Source organism: Natator depressus, chromosome 2 (assembly GCF_965152275.1).
Source record: "Natator depressus isolate rNatDep1 chromosome 2, rNatDep2.hap1, whole genome shotgun sequence".
NCBI lineage: Eukaryota > Metazoa > Chordata > Testudines > Cheloniidae > Natator > Natator depressus.
Window position 1 is genome coordinate 80,351,411 of NC_134235.1, and position 18,513 is coordinate 80,369,923.

The window sequence follows — 18,513 nt, forward strand, 5'->3', positions numbered from 1 at the left end:
GAAGGAACCCAATAGGAATTAATAATTTTGATTCATGGGAGCCAATATATTCTTTGCATGGCTGAGTAAGTTATTTTAGGATTTTTAGTTAATCCAGCTTTGAGGTGTGGATGCTCTGCTAGGGTTCCATTTCAACATTCTTGGACATAAGCACGCCAATCTGATACACCACATACTACTAGTTCTTCAACATGCCTATTCTCCTGCTCATCTTTTAGATTAGCATTGTGCCCACAAAGTATCATGCCAGCTCTAAAAGGGCACACAGGCTCACCAAATATAAATTTAGAATAGCCTGAAGAATGCAAGTGACATTGTTTCTATGAAAAATATTCTTCTGGTGGCAAGAAGTTCCAGATATAGGGCCATATCATATGCTTCACTGCAATGGGATCACATCTGTCAACACTTATGGGTAAGAAAAACCATTTTCTAATAATGATAAATACAAGTACAAGCAAGACAGACAATATTTACCACTCATCACAAGATATTTTTAAGAAAAAAGAAAAGAAAAGAAAAGAAAAGAAAAGAAAAGAAAAGAAAAGAAAAGAAAAGAAAAGAAAAGAAAAGAAAAGAAAAGAAAAGAAAAGAAAAGAAAAGAAAAGAAAAGAAAAGAAAAGAAAAGAAAAGAAAAGAAAAGAAAAGAAGAGAAAAGAAGAGAAAAGAAGAGAAAAGAGAAAAGAGAAAAGAGAAAAGAGAAAAGAGAAAAGAGAAAAGAAAGCTAGTTAGGTAGGTTAGGTTATACGAATAATGGAGAAGCTCACATGCATCAAGTGTTCTCTGCATTGCCTGTGTCCATCTTATTGATGTACTATGGATTTTTATGGTCCAAAAAATGGTGTCCAGATATCTCATTTATACAGGTTATCTACTCAATCTTCAGTTTGGTCCAGTAGATGATCTGCCTAACTAAAATTTCCACTGCAGTTTCAACAAAAAAGTATTCTTCCTACCTGTCCTAAATTAGTATTGCATTTCTCCCGGGAAGTGACAGCATTTCAGTAAAGTGTGAAAAGTACTATATAAAATGGAAGTAATTACCCTATATGCTAAATATCAACGTTCTAACTGGATTTTAATAATGACGGAAGCTCTGCATCATTCACCCTTGGGAGCGATGAAGTTTTCCTAAATGGGTGCCATCAACTCTCAACTTTCATTTCAACAAGCAGTTTTGGGCACACATGATTTAAAAGGTAATCTTCCAAATATGACCTGAGTCTGAATAGGTGCAGTATTATTTTATTAAATCAAAACAGCTGGGAATAGCTCCAGCACCTCTGTTGCTGCTCAAGGCTTTGCCCAGGTGCAGAGTGAAAACTGCACCTATTCAGAACACTAAACAGCTGTGAAATGGACAAGAATCAGGTCACAGCCTTGGGGAAAAGTGGCAATACAGGTATTTCTTCATCCTGGTCAATAGGCTTAGCTCTCTAGCCTAGTAGGTGTTGGGTAAATTTTCATAATCCTGGTTATTGCGACCCTATTTTGGGAATCATGAATATTACTGTTTACTGCCGAAGCCTGATTTTCAAATTAGGCCTCTGTTTGTGGTTATAACTGTGTTTGCACTGCATTATCAGAAAAAAGCATTTACAAATGGCAAGCACAAAATGGTAGATATCACAACGCACACGAAATTGTGCCCCAAAAGGATGTTCAATATGAAAAAAATAAAACTTTAACTTATTTCTTTGGCTATTAGGAGACAAACTTATCATGAGTGTTAACCTGAATAATTTCACTATGCATCTATTGGCTCTGTGAAGTCTGAACAAGCTGTGACAATAAGTATTCCAGTCGTTTTAGTTTTATCTAGCAAAGAAATGCTACTTGTGAAAAATCACAGATTGGAAATCTGACATCTGTAGTAGTTTCTCCTTCACAACCTTCATCTCTCATTCTCCCTTTCCCTCCCCGATTCTTGCCACATTGTGGGTTTGTATCCTCTGCAAACTGCAGACTACAGGTCCCCGCAGAGGACATAACCACAGAACTTAAGGTCTCAAAGTGACATTCCACCTAGCAGAGGTTACTGTTTAAGAGGTCAGAGACACAAACTTAGTACCTTATATATAAGCTAATGTTAAACATACTTAGTTACTTTTAATTTTAAATGGCTTTACAAAAATCATTTGTAATGTATATACTACTAGTGCCAAGAGACCACTGTATGGACTGGACTCCCACTGTGGAAGGTATTATATAAAACACACAAGCCCTGCCCTGAGGGGGCTAGCATTTAAGACAACCAGAGACATATGAAGAGATGGGGACGAGGAAGAATGTGACAAATGAGATGGTAGTGGCCTGATGGATTTGAAGGAGGTATTGTGTGTTTAAGGAACAGAATGGAAGAAAGCACCGAGACTGTTGTGGGAGAAGAATGAAGAGACCTCTTTGAACAGTAAGATTATCCAATTAACTCAAAGGGTAGCAAACAGCATGATAGAGAAAATGTGTGTGTTCATTAATATAAAATTATTTAATTAATAAGTTGGCAGTAATAATCTGTGAACTAGCTCAGGAACAGTGTTTCGGAGGAGGGTGGGGGGTTGCCAGCATGCATACATGGAACATGAAAGTAAAAATGGTTATGGAAGAAGTAAACAAATGGCATCTCTAGCAGAGCAGAAGTGGAGGAAACATAACCACCAACAAGGTGAATAAGTACACAGAGGAAAAATTACATAAGGCCCTGAAGGCCATCATAATAAGCTTGAACTTGATGCAGTGAAAAAGGGGAGTCACTGGGATTTTGAAAGAGAAGGTGGTAAAAAAAACCTGTAAGAAGGTATTTTTAGCAACTGCATTTTGAGTGAACTGGAGAAAGATGATGCAAATGTCAGAGAGGCCAAAGAAATGGCAGTTACCAAAATCAAGGTGGGAGATAAAGACACGGATGAAGGAGTTTCAGCTGTGTGGACAGAAAGAAGAGTCTGGATCTGTTATGCTAGTTATGTAAAGAAATTAATGCTTTTCTGCATCCAAGCATGCACGTCTAAACCTTAAGTGGTAGACAAATATATGATTGATACTAAATGTATCTTTCAACCTTGCTGCCTCACAAAACATGTTTCTTGATTGGTTGATACTAGAAATTATTTCTTGTATAGAAAGCCCAGTGAAAGTAAGATACAATTAAGCATCTGTCACCATAAGAGAATAAGTAGATGGGGTATTTCCTTTGTCACTAACTATGCCAAGGAGGTTTAAATAAAGTTGATCTAAATTCAGGATACATCTTAATTAATCTTAAAGGCTAAAACAAGTGGTTATACTAGTATAAATAAGGCTCTTGAATTCCACCTTCTGTTAATGACTAAAGTCACACTGAACAGAATAAAGCTAACCCACATGGCTTATTACAGATATCTTACCCTAACTATTTGTGTGTGCTGTCGTTCAACGGCAAGGTGCAATGCAGTCTGCTGGTTTACATTCTGGATATCCAGGTTAGCATTGCCCTGAAAAAGACGTTAAGAATGTCAGATTTCAACAGTAAATCTAGAAGTAAGGTAGCTAATTAGAGCAAATAATAAGATTCTGAATGTGATACCTCCTTAATTTGGAAGATTAGAAAAAATTACCAGGGTGAATTTTTCTAGCGCACTAAGCTTCCATCTAGGCATTGATATGAAGTAGCTAGCTTTCAGAGGTGTTTAGCACCCAACAGCAACTCCAGATGCCTAAATGGGAGATGCCCTTTTTTGAAAATACAGTCTCAATTTTAAGTATAGAGAACTTTTGAAAATTTGTCCCTACATGTTCAATTTATGGGATTAAGTTAAGGAATGTAAAACCATTCTCTAAATTTGAAAACCAAGAACCTCACAATTATAAGTAGAATAAAGGGGAGAAGGTTGAAGGCTTCGATTAATAGCTTTTAAACTTTAACTGAAAAAATTATAATTAGTGAATCCTTAAATTATAAATAAATGATTCATCCTCAATCACCTCATTTAATAGGCTCAACATTCTTAACCCTACAATTGTACATTCAGGATGCTGTTGAACTGCCTGCTGGATTGTCCAACTGGACTGTGAAAGAGGGAAGAGAAAACATTGATGATCATTGTTAAATTAATTATAATGATTTTTTAAATTACTCACTGCACAATTTCCAAGTTGCTGACTCTAAAGGGTTAAATTTGTTCAGAAAAGTACTGGAGCAATTTCATCTCTCTGCACCTCTTACAACTAAGCCAATATAATAATGATCCCAGGGGCAAACTTGGCACATAGCGAAGGGAATGCAGCCCAATGCTATCTCAGCTGCTTTGGCAAGGCATCTGCTTCAATAAGGTTAATCAAAGACATGTGATATATTTCAATCCTCCTGAGAGGAAAGCCTTACCTGATGCACCAAGAGTTCAGCCACTTCCACGTGATTATTGAGTGCTGCCAAATGTAAGGCAGTATAGCCGTCATCCTTCTTCTCATCCACAATCCATGGCCGTGGTAGCTTGGACAGCAATACACGCATTGCACTGAAATAATTATAGAAGGGTGTTACAGGAACATGGGCAGAGACATCTGTTGAATAATAACTGGACTACAACACAGAATCACAAATATATTATTCGTATATCAGAACTATAAACAAGTCACTAAGTTCAACTAGCAAATTTTAGACGTGTATAAAAAAAGTATACTGAAGAGCTTTAAACATAAAAATCCCGAATTAAGCTGCTTGACTTAAAAGGCAAACGCCAATAGCAAGAAAATGTATTCTGTAAAACATCTGAAGAGTTATGGAGCCAGCTTAAATTTTTCTTCTGAAAGATCTAAGAGCAACTGCAATTACATGAAGCTAAAATACTTATTATTTTCTTTTATAGACATACATAAACCTTCCCCTTTCCAAAAATTTAATGTAATTCTATTTGAAAATATCAATATCTTCTTTCATTTAATTACAAATAAGCGAGTTTCATTGCATTATGCCACTTTAAAATCTCAGATTTTAAGACTTGACTAGGCTCATTATGACTCAGAAGGGAACGATGACGGCCTCTCACTGAGAAAGATCCTAAGTGCTGAGGTAAAATGGGGAATAATTCAGACAAATAAAAACAAATGAAATTATAGGTTGAGTATTAATGCAATATACGTATTGTCATAATAATCAGGACCAGCGGTCGAACTACCTCAATATCCTATCTTACAGTAGCCAGTACTAAATGTGTGAGACCGTTGTGAAGAAGCTTGTGATAGTTTAATGAGGTTTTGATAACATTTTCAAGTTTGTGAGAATATAGCAGTTGCCTTTTTAAAATAGTTTCTATTTGACACTATTTGTGACTAGACTCCAGGCAATTCTTCAAAGTAACCCCAACCTGTATCATACATGAATACCATTACTGGATTGACTAGCTTTTGAAGCATACTAGATATGTACTTTTGAAACCATACACAGATATCACAACACACTGAACTCATAAGGCTCATACCTGAAGCTGACATTTTTTACTGTGATTATTCTAACCCTAATAATAGTATTTTAAACTAACATAACTATGTTAATTATAGTAATGTTATTCCATAACAAGTGTTTTTAGAGCCAGTGTATCTAGAAGTGATGACACTGAAACTGAAGCTGCATTGCTGGGGGGAGGGAACAATTCACCAGTATAGAATATCATTTGTTCTCTCTATCAAATTTCTGTCCCATGTCAACCTCTTATAGAATCATAGAATTGTAAGACTGGAAGGGATCTTGAGGTCATCTAGTCCAGTCCCCTGCACTCATGGCAGGACTAAGCATTATCTATCTAGGCCATCCCTGACAGGTCTAACCTGCCCTTAAAAATCTCCAATGATGGAGATTCCACAACCTCCCAAGGCAATTTATTTCATTGCTTAACCACCCTGACAATTAGGAAGTTTTTCCTAATGTCCAGCCTGAACTGCCCTTGCTGCAATTTAAGCCCATTGCTTCTTTTCCTATCCTCAGAGGTAAGGAGAACAATTTTTCTCCCTCCTCCTTGCAACAACCTTTTATGTACTTGCAAACTGTTATCATGTCCCTATTATTACGCTTAGAACAGACATTCATGCTGCTCACGTACCACCCAGTCTGCTCCACTCCACCAGATTGACATTGCATATCTTTCCCCTCTTAACACGCAGGATTCAGTGGTAGCACAACGTGATGCAGCCAAATGTCAACACTTTTTGCTGACTCGTTCTTTAAAATAAAGGTAGTGAGTAAAACTGATCTTGATTTTAATTTTTTATTTTTAAAGTTAGCTGTGTTGGGCTCCACCTAAAGGAAACCCCACCCCTCTTTTTCGGAATAAACATCAATCTCTACTGATATTTGCTTACTATGTCGTCACCAGATAGATTGGATTAGCAGAAGACCCAAGATCTGAGTTTGGGAGCTGGATGGGGTGCACACTTCTCCCTCCCTCTAGCATGGGCTACCCAAGGGGTGTGTGTGTGTGAGAATCACTCCTGCCCCCAAAATAGGGTGGGGAGACTGTTCAAGAAGGCCAAGTAGAATTAGGGAAGCGCTGCTGCCTGGGAATTCAGAGCCAGCAGCAATGAAGCCACATAGCTTAATGAGCTCCCTCACTCTTCTGCCTGTATGGCTACGTGTAGTAGCCTGCAGCATTAGCCTCAATTCTGCTTCCACTTCTCTCCTTACCCAGGCCCAGGGGATTCATCATCCTCCACCTGAAGCAAGAAATTGGGGAGGAAGGACCACTTGGATTCCTTGTAGTGACAAATCAGACGCCTACAGAACAGATGAACTCAAATCGGTAGAATGGAGTATGTCAGTAGAACAGGCAAAACTTGCCACACTGGACTCACTTTGAGCTCCAAAGCAGCACGCTCCCCATTGTCCACTTTACTGATTTAGTTCTAGGGTGGAGTAGGAATAAATTGCCCCATATCCTCTCGCTGTCTTGTCTTTGGGAATGGTATCTGGAGAACTGCCCCTATAGACACCAAAGATCATCTAACAGCTGTGGCTTCTAGAAGAAGCAGTAACTGCTAGTATCTTGTGTTCAGGCAGTCTCTGCTGATGTTGCCCCATTCCCTCCCACCTGTTGAGACTGTATGCATCTCATAGGCTGCCATGCAAAGACGACATTGGTTGCCACACTCTGAAATTCAAATAGCTTTCTTAACCCTGCAAAATGGAGATCTAGGCTCTTCTAGATGTTTCATATAATGGACCCTTCCACAATGAACCTCCTGGCCTTTTGTATTTAAACAAACAGCACTCCTGTCAGGAATTCTAGATGAGAGGCACAGTGGAAAGCAATGCTCAGACACTTAACCACATCACATACTCACGGATTTACTTCAGGCAGAAAACAACAACAAATGTAAGTTTCTTGATGAAACTGGAAAAATGTCGGTACCAATGATACCAAAACAATCTTTTTTGGCTTGGTCGGGGCTCACTGTGGCTCTCTTCTTAGAAGCCTTGCGAGGTGGCTCATGGTTGTCTTCCTAGGCCCGGGCATGTCTTCACTGGCAACGTTAAAGCACTGCCACGGCTTGTGTAGTCGCAGCATAGCGCTGGAAAAGAGCCAACACACCTACAGTGGAGCACCCACAGGGACACTACTCGAAGAAGAATGTATGTTTCCTGTAGCATTTAACTACGTGTTTAAAGTCCATTTAAGTGGAGATGTCCACAGACATGAGAAATTTTAGTTGTCAAAATTACACTTAAGGCTTTAATAGATTACATTTTTCAGTCTCTGTCAATTTATGAGATATCAATTGTTGTGGGAACACGGGATTTGAGGGATGTGCCATTTTATTTATTCATACATAGAAATAGTGCCATTTTAAAAGAATACAAAATTAAAATAGGAGCGTAGTGTGATACTCAACCATCTATTGTGGGAACTGTATTTCTTTTGGCTAGGTTAATCCTGGATTTCATGTCAAAGATACACGCAATCCAGTGTTGTTGTAGCCGTGTTAGTCCCAGGATATTAGAGAAACTAGAAGAAGTAAGAGACAAGGTGGGTGGGACCTGAAGAATCGCCCTGTGTAAGCTCAAAAGCTTGTCTCTCTCACCAATAGAAGTTGGTCCAATACAAGATATTACCTCACCCACCCTTGTATTTCAAAGATATGCACAGTCAGCTAAAAAATAAGCAAAAAGCAAAAATAAATTGATGAGCTACCTCTCCTGCTAAACACATACTAAGAGAAACCCAAGTAATTGCTATGTTAGCCTGGTCTAGATACTGGTACTACTTACTAGCTCATGCTGAGCATTCTTTAGTTTGGATGAACAATGGGCCCCACAAATACAATTGTAAAGAATTCTTATTTTTCCTCAACGTTCAGCTACAATCTAGTTCTAATTTTAACTGTTACACTATTTAACTACCAAAATAGAGACACTGACAGAAAATGGGGGTTTTGACAAAACCAAGTTTTTCCACAAAAGTTAAAAATAAATGTCTCCACAGATTTTCCGTTTTTTGATGAAAAGTTAAGGATTTTTTTGCTAGGAAGAAAACATTTTCTGGATCAGTTCTATTAAGAGCCTTATCTGATTTCCTGAGCCTTGGCAAACAGATATCCCGGAAGTAGATTTTTAATATGGGAATGTTAGTGTTCAACATTCAAGTCACAAGCTCATTTTCACAAACAGGAAGCAATGAAGGACTTCCTATCTCCCTGTGGCTCAATCATTTTTAGGAAGCAGAAAAACGAAGGACTGCTGCAAACAGATCCAGATAAGCAATCACAGTTGGAGCACCAAATACAAATAGCTTAATCAGGCAAGATCATTTTTTATTTAAGCTCCTCACAAACCACCCAAGCACCACCTTTTCAGCTGCCAACTATGAACTCAGGCTGTTTGGATCCCTTCCCCTCCTCTTGTCAGTCAGCTCAACACATCAACTCTTTACACAAGTGGCCAGTAAGGAATGTTGCAAAGATTTTTTTTTTTCCTCCATGACATTGAAATCCATCCATTTCCGAGTCCTCAGAACACTTATTTTTTCAATTAGAGTTAACTACCACATTCATTTCAAGGGCAATGAAAAGACAGTTTTCTTAGACTACTTGTAGAAAGTGAGTTGTACATGAAGAATTCAACTTCAAGCAGGGAATTATATTTATAAGCACAATTCTGTATGAGAAAGCCTGGCTGAGGTGCAGGCAGGAGCAAATACTGGGACACAGCAGTGGACAAACATACATATCAATCTTTCCTTCACATTATATTTGACAGTTTCACAATTATTTAGTTTAAGAAAAAACTAAGTCAGTTTAAGTTTTTAACTAATCTTTAAGTGAATTAGGGAAAAATCCAATTATGCAATATTGTGGGTGGGGACTGAAGAATTCCAAAATCAGGAAATTCCAAGTTACAGTTCTCACAACCGTAACTTGGCGAGATAGTGCACTCAGCCCACAAATGAAATCAACTGTCACTTCACAAAGACCCTAGCTACTGAGTAATGAGCAGCTCTGACTGGCTCAGAAGGGATTCTATTCCAGCCCTTTTTGTCCGTAGGAATGGCAAATGTAAGGTGTGTGATTTGAGAGATTGAAGGGTGGTTGGATAAAAGCAGAAAAAAAATTGAGGGGTACATTCTTAATCTTCAACAGGGGCACTGAGGAACCCTCAATACACCACTTTGGGAAAAGTAGGAACAAAGTTTTGGAACAAAGTTATTATGCCTACAAGAAGTGAACAAACAATACATACATGTTTTACATTTATTTTATTCATATAAAAAAAGATTTTTATATACACCATGCTGTGCATTAGCTGTTAAGTAACAATCTTACTGTTAAAAGAAAAAAGAAAAGGAGTACTTGTGGCACCTTAGAGACTAACCAGTTTATTTGAGCATGAGCTTTCGTGAGCTACAGCTCACTTCATCGGATGCATAGCATATCGTGGAAACTGCAGAAGACATTATATACACACAGAGACCATGAAACAAAACTTCCTCCCACCCCACTGTCCTGCTGCTAACAGCTTATCTAAAGTGATCATCAAGTGATCATCAAGGAAGGCCATTTCCAGCACAAATCAAGGTTTTCTCACTCTTTCCCCCCCCCCCCCCACACACACACAGACACACATACAAACTCACTCTCCTGCTGGTAATAGCCCATCCCTCTTTGAAACCTCTCTTTATAATGCGCATGATAATCAAGGTGAGTCATTTCCAGCACTAATCCAGGTTTTCTCACCCCCCGCCCCCACACACACCCCCTCCAAAAACCACACACACAAACTCACTCTCCTGCTGGCAATAGCTCATCTTACAATGTGCACAGCAATAATCCAAGTTTAACCAGAACGTCTTGGGGGGGGGGGGTTTGTAGGAAAAAAACAAGGGGAGATAGGCTACCTTGCATAATGACTTAGCCACTCCCAGTCTCTATTCAAGCCCAAATTAATAGTATCCAATTTGCAAATGAATTCCAATTCAGCAGTTTCTCGCTGGAGTCTGGATTTGAAGTTTTTTTTGCTGTAAGATAGCGACCCTCATGTCTGTGATTACGTGACCAGAGAGATTGAAGTGTTCTCCGACTGGTTTATGAATGTTATAATTCTTAACATCTGATTTGTGTCCATTTATTCTTTTACGTAGAGACTGTCCAGTTTGACCAATGTACATGGCAGAGGGGCATTGCTGGCACATGATGGCATATATCACATTGGTGGATGTGCAGGTGAACGAGCCTCTGATAGTGTGGCTGATGTTGTTAGGCCCTGTGATGGTGTTCTCTGAATAGATATGTGGGCACAGTTGGCAACGGGCTTTGTTGCAAGGATAGGTTCCTGGGTTAGTGGTTCTGTTGTGTGGTATGTGGTTGTTGGTGAGTATTCGCTTCAGGTTGGGGGGCTGTCTGTAGGCAAGGACTGGCCTTTCTCCCAAGATTTGTGAGAGTGTTGGGTCATCCTTCAGGATAGGTTGTAGATCCTTAATAATGCGTTGGAGGGGTTTTAGTTGGGGGCTGAAGGTGACGGCTAGTGGCGTTCTGTTATTTTCTTTGTTAGGCCTGTCCTGTAGTAGGTGACTTCTGGGAACTCTTCTGGCTCTATCAATCTGTTTCTTCACTTCCGCAGGTGGGTATTGTAGTTGTAAGAATGCTTGATAGAGATCTTGTAGGTGTTTGTCTCTGTCTGAGGGGTTGGAGCAAATGCGGTTGTATTGCAGAGCTTGGCTGTAGACGATGGATCGTGTGGTGTGGTCAGGGTGAAAGCTGGAGGCATGTAGGTAGGAATAGCGGTCAGTAGGTTTCCGGTATAGGGTGGTGTTGATGTGACCATCGTTTATTAGCACTGTAGTGTCCAGGAAGTGGATCTCATGTGTGGACTGGACCAGGCTGAGGTTGATGGTGGGATGGAAATTGTTGAAATCATGGTGGAATTCCTCAAGGGCTTCTTTTCCATGGGTCCAGATGATGAAGATGTCATCAATATAGCGCAAGTAGAGTAGGGGCGTTAGGGGACGAGAGCTGAGGAAGCGTTGTTCTAAATCAGCCATAAAAATGTTGGCATACTGTGGGGCCATGCGGGTACCCATAGCAGTGCCGCTGATCTGAAGGTATACATTGTCCCCAAATGTAAAATAGTTATGGGTAAGGACAAAGTCACAAAGTTCAGCCACCAGGTTAGCCGTGACATTATCGGGGATAGTGTTCTTGATGGCTTGTAGTCCATCTTTGTGTGGAATGTTGGTGTAGAGGGCTTCTACATCCATAGTGGCCAGGATGGTGTTATCAGGAAGATCACCAATGGATTGTAGTTTCCTCAGGAAGTCAGTGGTGTCTCGAAGGTAGCTGGGAGTGCTGGTAGCGTAGGGCCTGAGGAGTGAGTCTACATAGCCGGACAATCCTGCTGTCAGGGTGCCAATGCCTGAGATGATGGGGCGTAACCTTGATTTGTGCTGGAAATGGCCTTCCTTGATGATCACTTTAGATAAGCTGTTAGCAGCAGGACAGTGGGGTGGGAGGAAGTTTTGTTTCATGGTCTCTGTGTGTATATAATGTCTTCTGCAGTTTCCACGATATGCTATGCATCCGATGAAGTGAGCTGTAGCTCACGAAAGCTCATGCTCAAATAAACTGGTTAGTCTCTAAGGTGCCACAAGTACTCCTTTTCTTTTTTCTTTTTACGAATACAGACTAACACGGCTGTTACTCTGAAACCAATCTTACTGTTGTTACTCCTGTCACTCCTCCTTCAGCCCATCCCTACTGTTTTGTTGCCCCAAACCTCCAAAGTATCATATCTTTAGTTAGACTAAGCTCCTTGGTGACTATGTCTTACTATCTTGTGAACTGCCTAACACACTTGTGTGCTGTAAAATACATACTGAATAGGTTTCTATTGTGTAATGAAAATTATAGCATCCAACATTTATGGTTAATAGCAGGTGAGATACTTCTACTTTGCTGCTCTTAGTGAACAACTTGCAGGTGCAGCTGTACCTCTAGGTGGATTCCATCCCTGCAGGGACAGGTTGGAGGATAGCATCTCAGGATTTCTTTCAGCCAGCACTAAGCAGTTGGGTGAGAGGATGGAGTTAAGAAGGATGTATGACAAAACCCCTTGAATCTTGCAAATATTTCAGCCAGAATGGCAAATTGTATCATATTTCCAGTGGTTCTATTACCTTTCCTAATCACAATTTAATGTAGCTCCCCTTGTCCCATAAGTCCCCTTGTCCCATAAATCATACTACTTTAGCTTGTCGGACTTTACACAGCTCCTACCAAAATTCTAACCAGTAGCTGGTCACCATTCAGAACAGTATTAACTTGGACAGCCATGTGTTATACTAGAAGGCAACGTAATTTCGATGAATAAAATGTTACTTTCCTTTTACGCAACAGTTGTTTCAGCATTCAATTTTCAAAGTAGTAATGAAAACAGCCAACTTTTATTACTGCATTTACCAGGAACATAATCCTTACGTATATAAAACCTTGTTTTCATATCTCATGCTTGCAAAACATGCAAAGTATTCCCCTAAATACTGTTTTATAAAGCAATAAATCTAGTAATAACCATGAACAAAGTTAGCTTGCGAAGTATTTTATACAGCCTTCAATATTTTCAACCTGTGTAAGTTATACTGCTAATGTAAAATTTTGGAAGATTCTAGATAAGATTTTTCAATGCCTTAAAATACTAAATTGATACCATCCTCAACTAAAATTGCATTTAAAGATTATTACGGCACTAACGTACATTAAGAACATAAGACCTGCCATACTAGATCAGACCACAGCCCATCTTGGGTAGTATCCTGTCTTTGACAGCAGCCAGTACCAGAGCGTCCAGTGGAGTGTAGAGAACAGGGCAATTATGGAGTGATCCACCCTATCTTCCACTCCAAACTTCTGTTAATGAGAGGTTTAGGGTCACCCCAACCGTGGGGTTGCATTCCTGACCATCTTGACTATTAATCACTGATGGACCTATCCTCCATGAATGTATGCAGTGTGGTTGTAGCTATGTCGGTCCCAGGATATGAGAGACACAAAATGGGTGAGGTAATATCTTTTATTGGACCAACTTCTGTTGGTAAGAGAGACACGCTTTCAAGCTACAAAGAGTTCCATGCGATTAGTTGTGCCTTGTGTGAAAAAAGTACTTCCTCTTGTTTGTATTAAACTTGCTGTCTGTTAATTTCATTAGGTGACCCATGGTTTTTTATTTTCTCTTTCACACTTCTCTATTCACTTTTTCCACACCATTTGCGATTTTATAGACCTGTATCATATTACTCCCTCCCCAGTTGTTTCTTTTTTAAACTGAACAGCCCTATTGTTTTTAGTCTGTCCTCATATGGAAGCCGTTCTATACTCTTAATTATCTTTATCACTCTCCTCTTAACTTTTTCCAGGTCCACTATATCTTTTTTGAGAAGGGGCGACCTAATACTTCCTAACATACTGTTAGCCTTTTTCACCCCTTCTGCACATTGTGTGGAAATTTTCAGGGAACTATCCACGGTGACTCCAAGATCTCTTACTTGAGTGGTAATAGCTAATTTAAAACCCATAACTGCATATGTATATGTAGTATTATTTTTTCCAATGTGCACTGCTTTGCACCTATCAAGGTTGCATTTTACCTGCCATTTTCTTGCCCAGTCATATAACACAGTTATGCTTTAGTGTATAAAAACATCCTCACTTTTTTCATGGTCTGTGTGTATAAAAACATCCTCACTGTATTTTCCACTGTATGCATCCTATGAAGTGAGCTGTAGCTCACAAAAGCTTATGCTCAAATAAACTGGTTAGTCTCTAAGGTGCCACAAGTCCTCCTTTTCTTTTTGCGAATACAGACTAACACGGCTGCTACTCTGAAACCTGGCTTTAGTGTTTGTCACCAGGGACCTTATTTATAATTAAGGTTGAGTTGAAGTTTCCATTGTAAGCCTCCTTTTTCAGTTGGCTCAACTTTCTAAAATTCTTTCTAGTCTGAAATTTTCCAGACTTGATTACAATGTGGTTATTTTAAATGAAATCTTTAGCAAAATTAAATCAGCCATTTTTAAGTAACAAAAACGTGAAGAAAACCTACCATGATTTTCTCACATGTTCCAAACACAGACAGCTCAACTGGACAACTCAAAATTGGCCAAAGCTAGAAACCTCAAACATGGCCTGTTTTACAGTCCACACTGAGAGAGCGAGTTACTTAATATTTTTCAATTTTCTGGTGTATAAAATATTCATTTGTACAAATTTTTCTTAGAAGTCTTTTTGATCTCCTTCCTCTGAAGGATCAGCGATGGCCACAGATGGAGGTGAAACATTGGATGGTTATGGCCAGGGCTCTGAGAGGGCACCAAGCTTCCTCTCTCAGATGCTTGGCTGGCTGGTTCTTGCCGACATTCACAGGGTTTAACTGATCACCATATGTGGGGTCAGGAAGAAATTTGGCAGTGCCATTAGAACACTTTCACCATCCTCTGCAGTGTGTGGGTACGTGTCACTTGCCAAGATTATCTGGGTATATCCGACTTAATCATTTCTCTGCTATTATGGAGGCCTTGGTGATCCCTCCTTTTATTTGCCTGTGGCACATAATAGTCTAGTCTCCTGTGGGCTGTAAAACACTGGTCTAATTTTAGTTGTTGGGTTGAGTATGCAGGTGCTGGGCAATGCTAGTGGCCTTCAATATACAAGAGGGTAGACTAGATGATTTGGTGGTCCCTTCTGGACTTACTATGATTTCGACCATGTCTACAACTTACAAGCTTACAGGGGCACAGCTGTATCAATACAGCTGTGTTGTTGTAACAGCGCTCATGTACTGTGTAGCCAAGTTATACCGATAGGAGAGAGCTTTTCCATCGACATAATAAAACCAGTTCAACAAGCAGCGGTAGCTATGTCAGCAGGAGAGCGTCTCCTGTCCACACAGCACACGAGCACTTATGCTGACAAAACTTACGTTGCTCAGGATGGTGTTTTTTCCACACCTGAGCAGCAAAAGTTTTGACAACGTAAGTGCTAGTGTAGACATGGCTTTAGTCATTTTTCCAATTTAACCTCGTGCTATCTACTATAACTCGTTAATATTTTCTGAATTTTGGATTAAAATTCAAATATCCAATTCCAAAAAAGGAATGAATGTTTGCAGAAATTTCATCTCTTTTTTAACCAACTATACAGAGCAGGCCAAAGTTTTCAGAATTTCCAAGTTTTGGTGAGAAAGATCGTGATTTGGAGGGAGTGAGAAAACTACAGTTAACTTTTCGTAAGGGCAAGAACCTCATGAGAATGAAACCTACTCCCCACCTGTTTAGCATGGCTCTAACAATTTCAACATATTGCACCTTCTGCAATATCAATCAACAGATAAATATTGCTTAAACATAGTTTTTAGCTATAGACTTTTTGGTAGTGTTTATCAACTGTATATGAGCATGTCACAAACAGTAATGAATTCATTATTCACACCCTCTGAGGTAAGGAAGTATCTCCACTTTCTAGATGGAGAACTAAGGCAGAGATATTAAGTGTTTTACCCAGTGTCGCACAGGAAGTCTGTGACAGGGTATGCATACCCCACACTGAGCTGGAAGGGATTAACCCCACACTATGGGTAGAGGAAGTCCCACCCCTCAGCCTGTACTGGGCGTGCTCCAAATGCTACGCTAGGATAAAAGGGGGCAGCCCGGCTCAGTCAGGTCTGACCGTCAGAGAGGAAGGACCTTTGGTTGAAGCTCCAGCTGAGGAGCCGTCACACTCCTTGCCTGCGGGAGCCGGAGATCTGAAGATCCGGACCGGAGATCTGTGGCCATTGGAGTCCCAGGGAGTTACCTGCGCCGAGGCGCCAGGAGACTCCGCTGCCCCATGGACTGCAGCTTCAGGAAGAGCAATAGGATGTGACCCAGGAAGGTTGAGCAAGGAAGGGTATCTCGTACCCGGGCAAGGTCAGCATGTTTCGGTGGGATTCCCTGCTGACCCAGTGGCGGATCATTCCGCCACTGTTAGGACCCTGGGTCGGGGCCCAGTGGAGTCGGGTGGTCCCAGACCACCACCCTCCTGGTGACGGTCCCCCAGGTATTGGCCACTAGGCCACACTGCCCCATATCTGAGGGCTGCCATATTGACTCTGGCCACTAGGCCACGCTGCTCTATACCCGAGGGCTGCTGCTTAGACCCTAATCATAGAATATCAGGGTTGGAAGGGACCTCAGGTGGTCATCTAGTCCAACCCCCTGCTCAAAGCAGGACCAATCCCCAACTAAATCATCCCAGCCAGGGCTTTGTCAAGCCTGACCTTAAAAACTTCTAAGGAAGGAGATTCCACCACCTCCCTAGGTAACGCATTCCAGTGTTTCACCACCCTCCTAGTGAAAAAGTTTTTCCCAATATCCAGCCTAAACCTCCCCCACTGCAACTTGAGACCATCACTCCTTGTTCTGTCATCTGCTACCACTGAGAACAGTCTAGAGCCATCCTCTTTGGAACCCCCTTTCAGGTAGTTGAAAGCAGCTATCAAATTCCCCCTCAGTCTTCTCTTCCGCAGACTAAACAATCCCAGTTCCCTCAGCCTCTCCTCATAAGTCATGTGTTCCAGACCCCTAATCATTTTTGTTGCCCTCCGCTGGACTCTTTTTCCAGTTTTTCCATGTCCTTCTTGTAGTGTGGGGCCCAAAACTGGACAGAGTACTCCAGATGAGGCCTCACCAATGTCAAATAGAGGGGAACGATCACGTCCCTCGATCTGCTGGCAATGCCCCTACTTATACAGCCCAAAATGCCATTGGCCTTCTTCGTAACAATGGCACACTGTTGACTCATATCCAGCTTCTCGTCCACTGTAACCCCTAGGTCCTTTTCTGCAGAACTGCTGCCGAGCCATTCGGTCCCTAGTCTGTAGTGGTGCATTGGATTCTTCCGTCTAAGTGCAGGACTCTGCACTTGTCCTTGTTGAACCTCATCAGATTTCTTTTGGCCCAATCCGTCTAGGTCCCTCTGTATCCTATCCCTACCCTCCAGCATATCTACCTCTCCTCCCAGTTTCTTGTCATCTGCAAACTTGCTGAAGGTGCAATCCACACCATCCTCCAGATCATTTATGAAGATATTGAACAAAACCGGCCCAAGGACCGACCCTTGGGGCACTCCACTTGATACCGGCTGCCAACTAGACTTGGAGCCATTGATCACTACCCGTTGAGCCCGACAATCTAGCCAGCTTTCTATCCACCTTATAGTCCATTCATCCAGCCCAAACTTCTTTAACTTGCTGGCAAGAATACTGTGGGAGACAGTGTCAAAAGCTTTGCTAAAGTCAAGCAACACCACGTCCACTGCTTTCCCCTCATCCACAGAGCCAGTTATCTTGTCACAGAAGGCAATTAGATTAGTCAGGCAAGACTTGCCCTTGGTGAATCCATGCTGACTGTTCCTGATCACTTTCCTCTCCTCTAAGTGCTTCAGAATTGATTCCTTGAGGACCTGCTCCATGATTTTTCCAGGGACTGAGGTGACACTGACTGGCCTGTAGTTCCCAGGATCCTCCTTCTTCCCTTTTTTAAAGATGGGCACTACATTAGCCTTTTTCCAGTCGTCCGGGACTTCCCCCGATCGCCTTGAATCTCATTGTGGCAAGACCAAAAGTAGTCTGGTAGGCTGTAACCACAGTATCAGCACACACCCTGACCACCCCGACAAGGGACAGGGCATGCACACACCGCCACAAAATCTGACTGACATTGGAAGAGACCCCAGATCTCCTGATTCAAAGTCACATACTTTACCAAAGGCATCTTTCCTCTCTGGTTAAGGTTCTAAAATAAGATGGAGAGTAGGGGAATATTCTCTTTCACCAATGACAAAACCTCCCAATAATTTATTTACATTTTGAGGTCTATCATAAGGAAAAGGACTAAAGACTTGTATGAATGAAAGATTAGGTCTCCAGTCATCTTACACTCCGTATTAAACTTGCCAGAATGATGAGTCACAGCAATGTTCCTATTTAAAATGTTAATAACTTTTCAACTTTGACTAATCAAGTAA

At 40.9% G+C, this 18,513-nt stretch overlaps 1 protein-coding gene across 3 annotated transcripts in view; it reads right to left on the minus strand.

The window, feature by feature from the left end:
- MIB1 (MIB E3 ubiquitin protein ligase 1) overlaps positions 1-18,513 on the minus strand; it is a 101,902-nt gene that overhangs the window by 35,201 nt on the left and 48,188 nt on the right. For all 3 annotated transcript variants that reach the window (XM_074944511.1, XM_074944513.1, XM_074944512.1), the window contains exons 13-14: positions 4,361-4,493; positions 3,384-3,470 (exon numbers count right to left, since the gene is read on the minus strand). In XM_074944511.1, the coding sequence (XP_074800612.1) occupies positions 3,384-3,470; positions 4,361-4,493 (220 nt within the window). The remainder of the gene's footprint in view (positions 1-3,383; positions 3,471-4,360; positions 4,494-18,513) is intronic.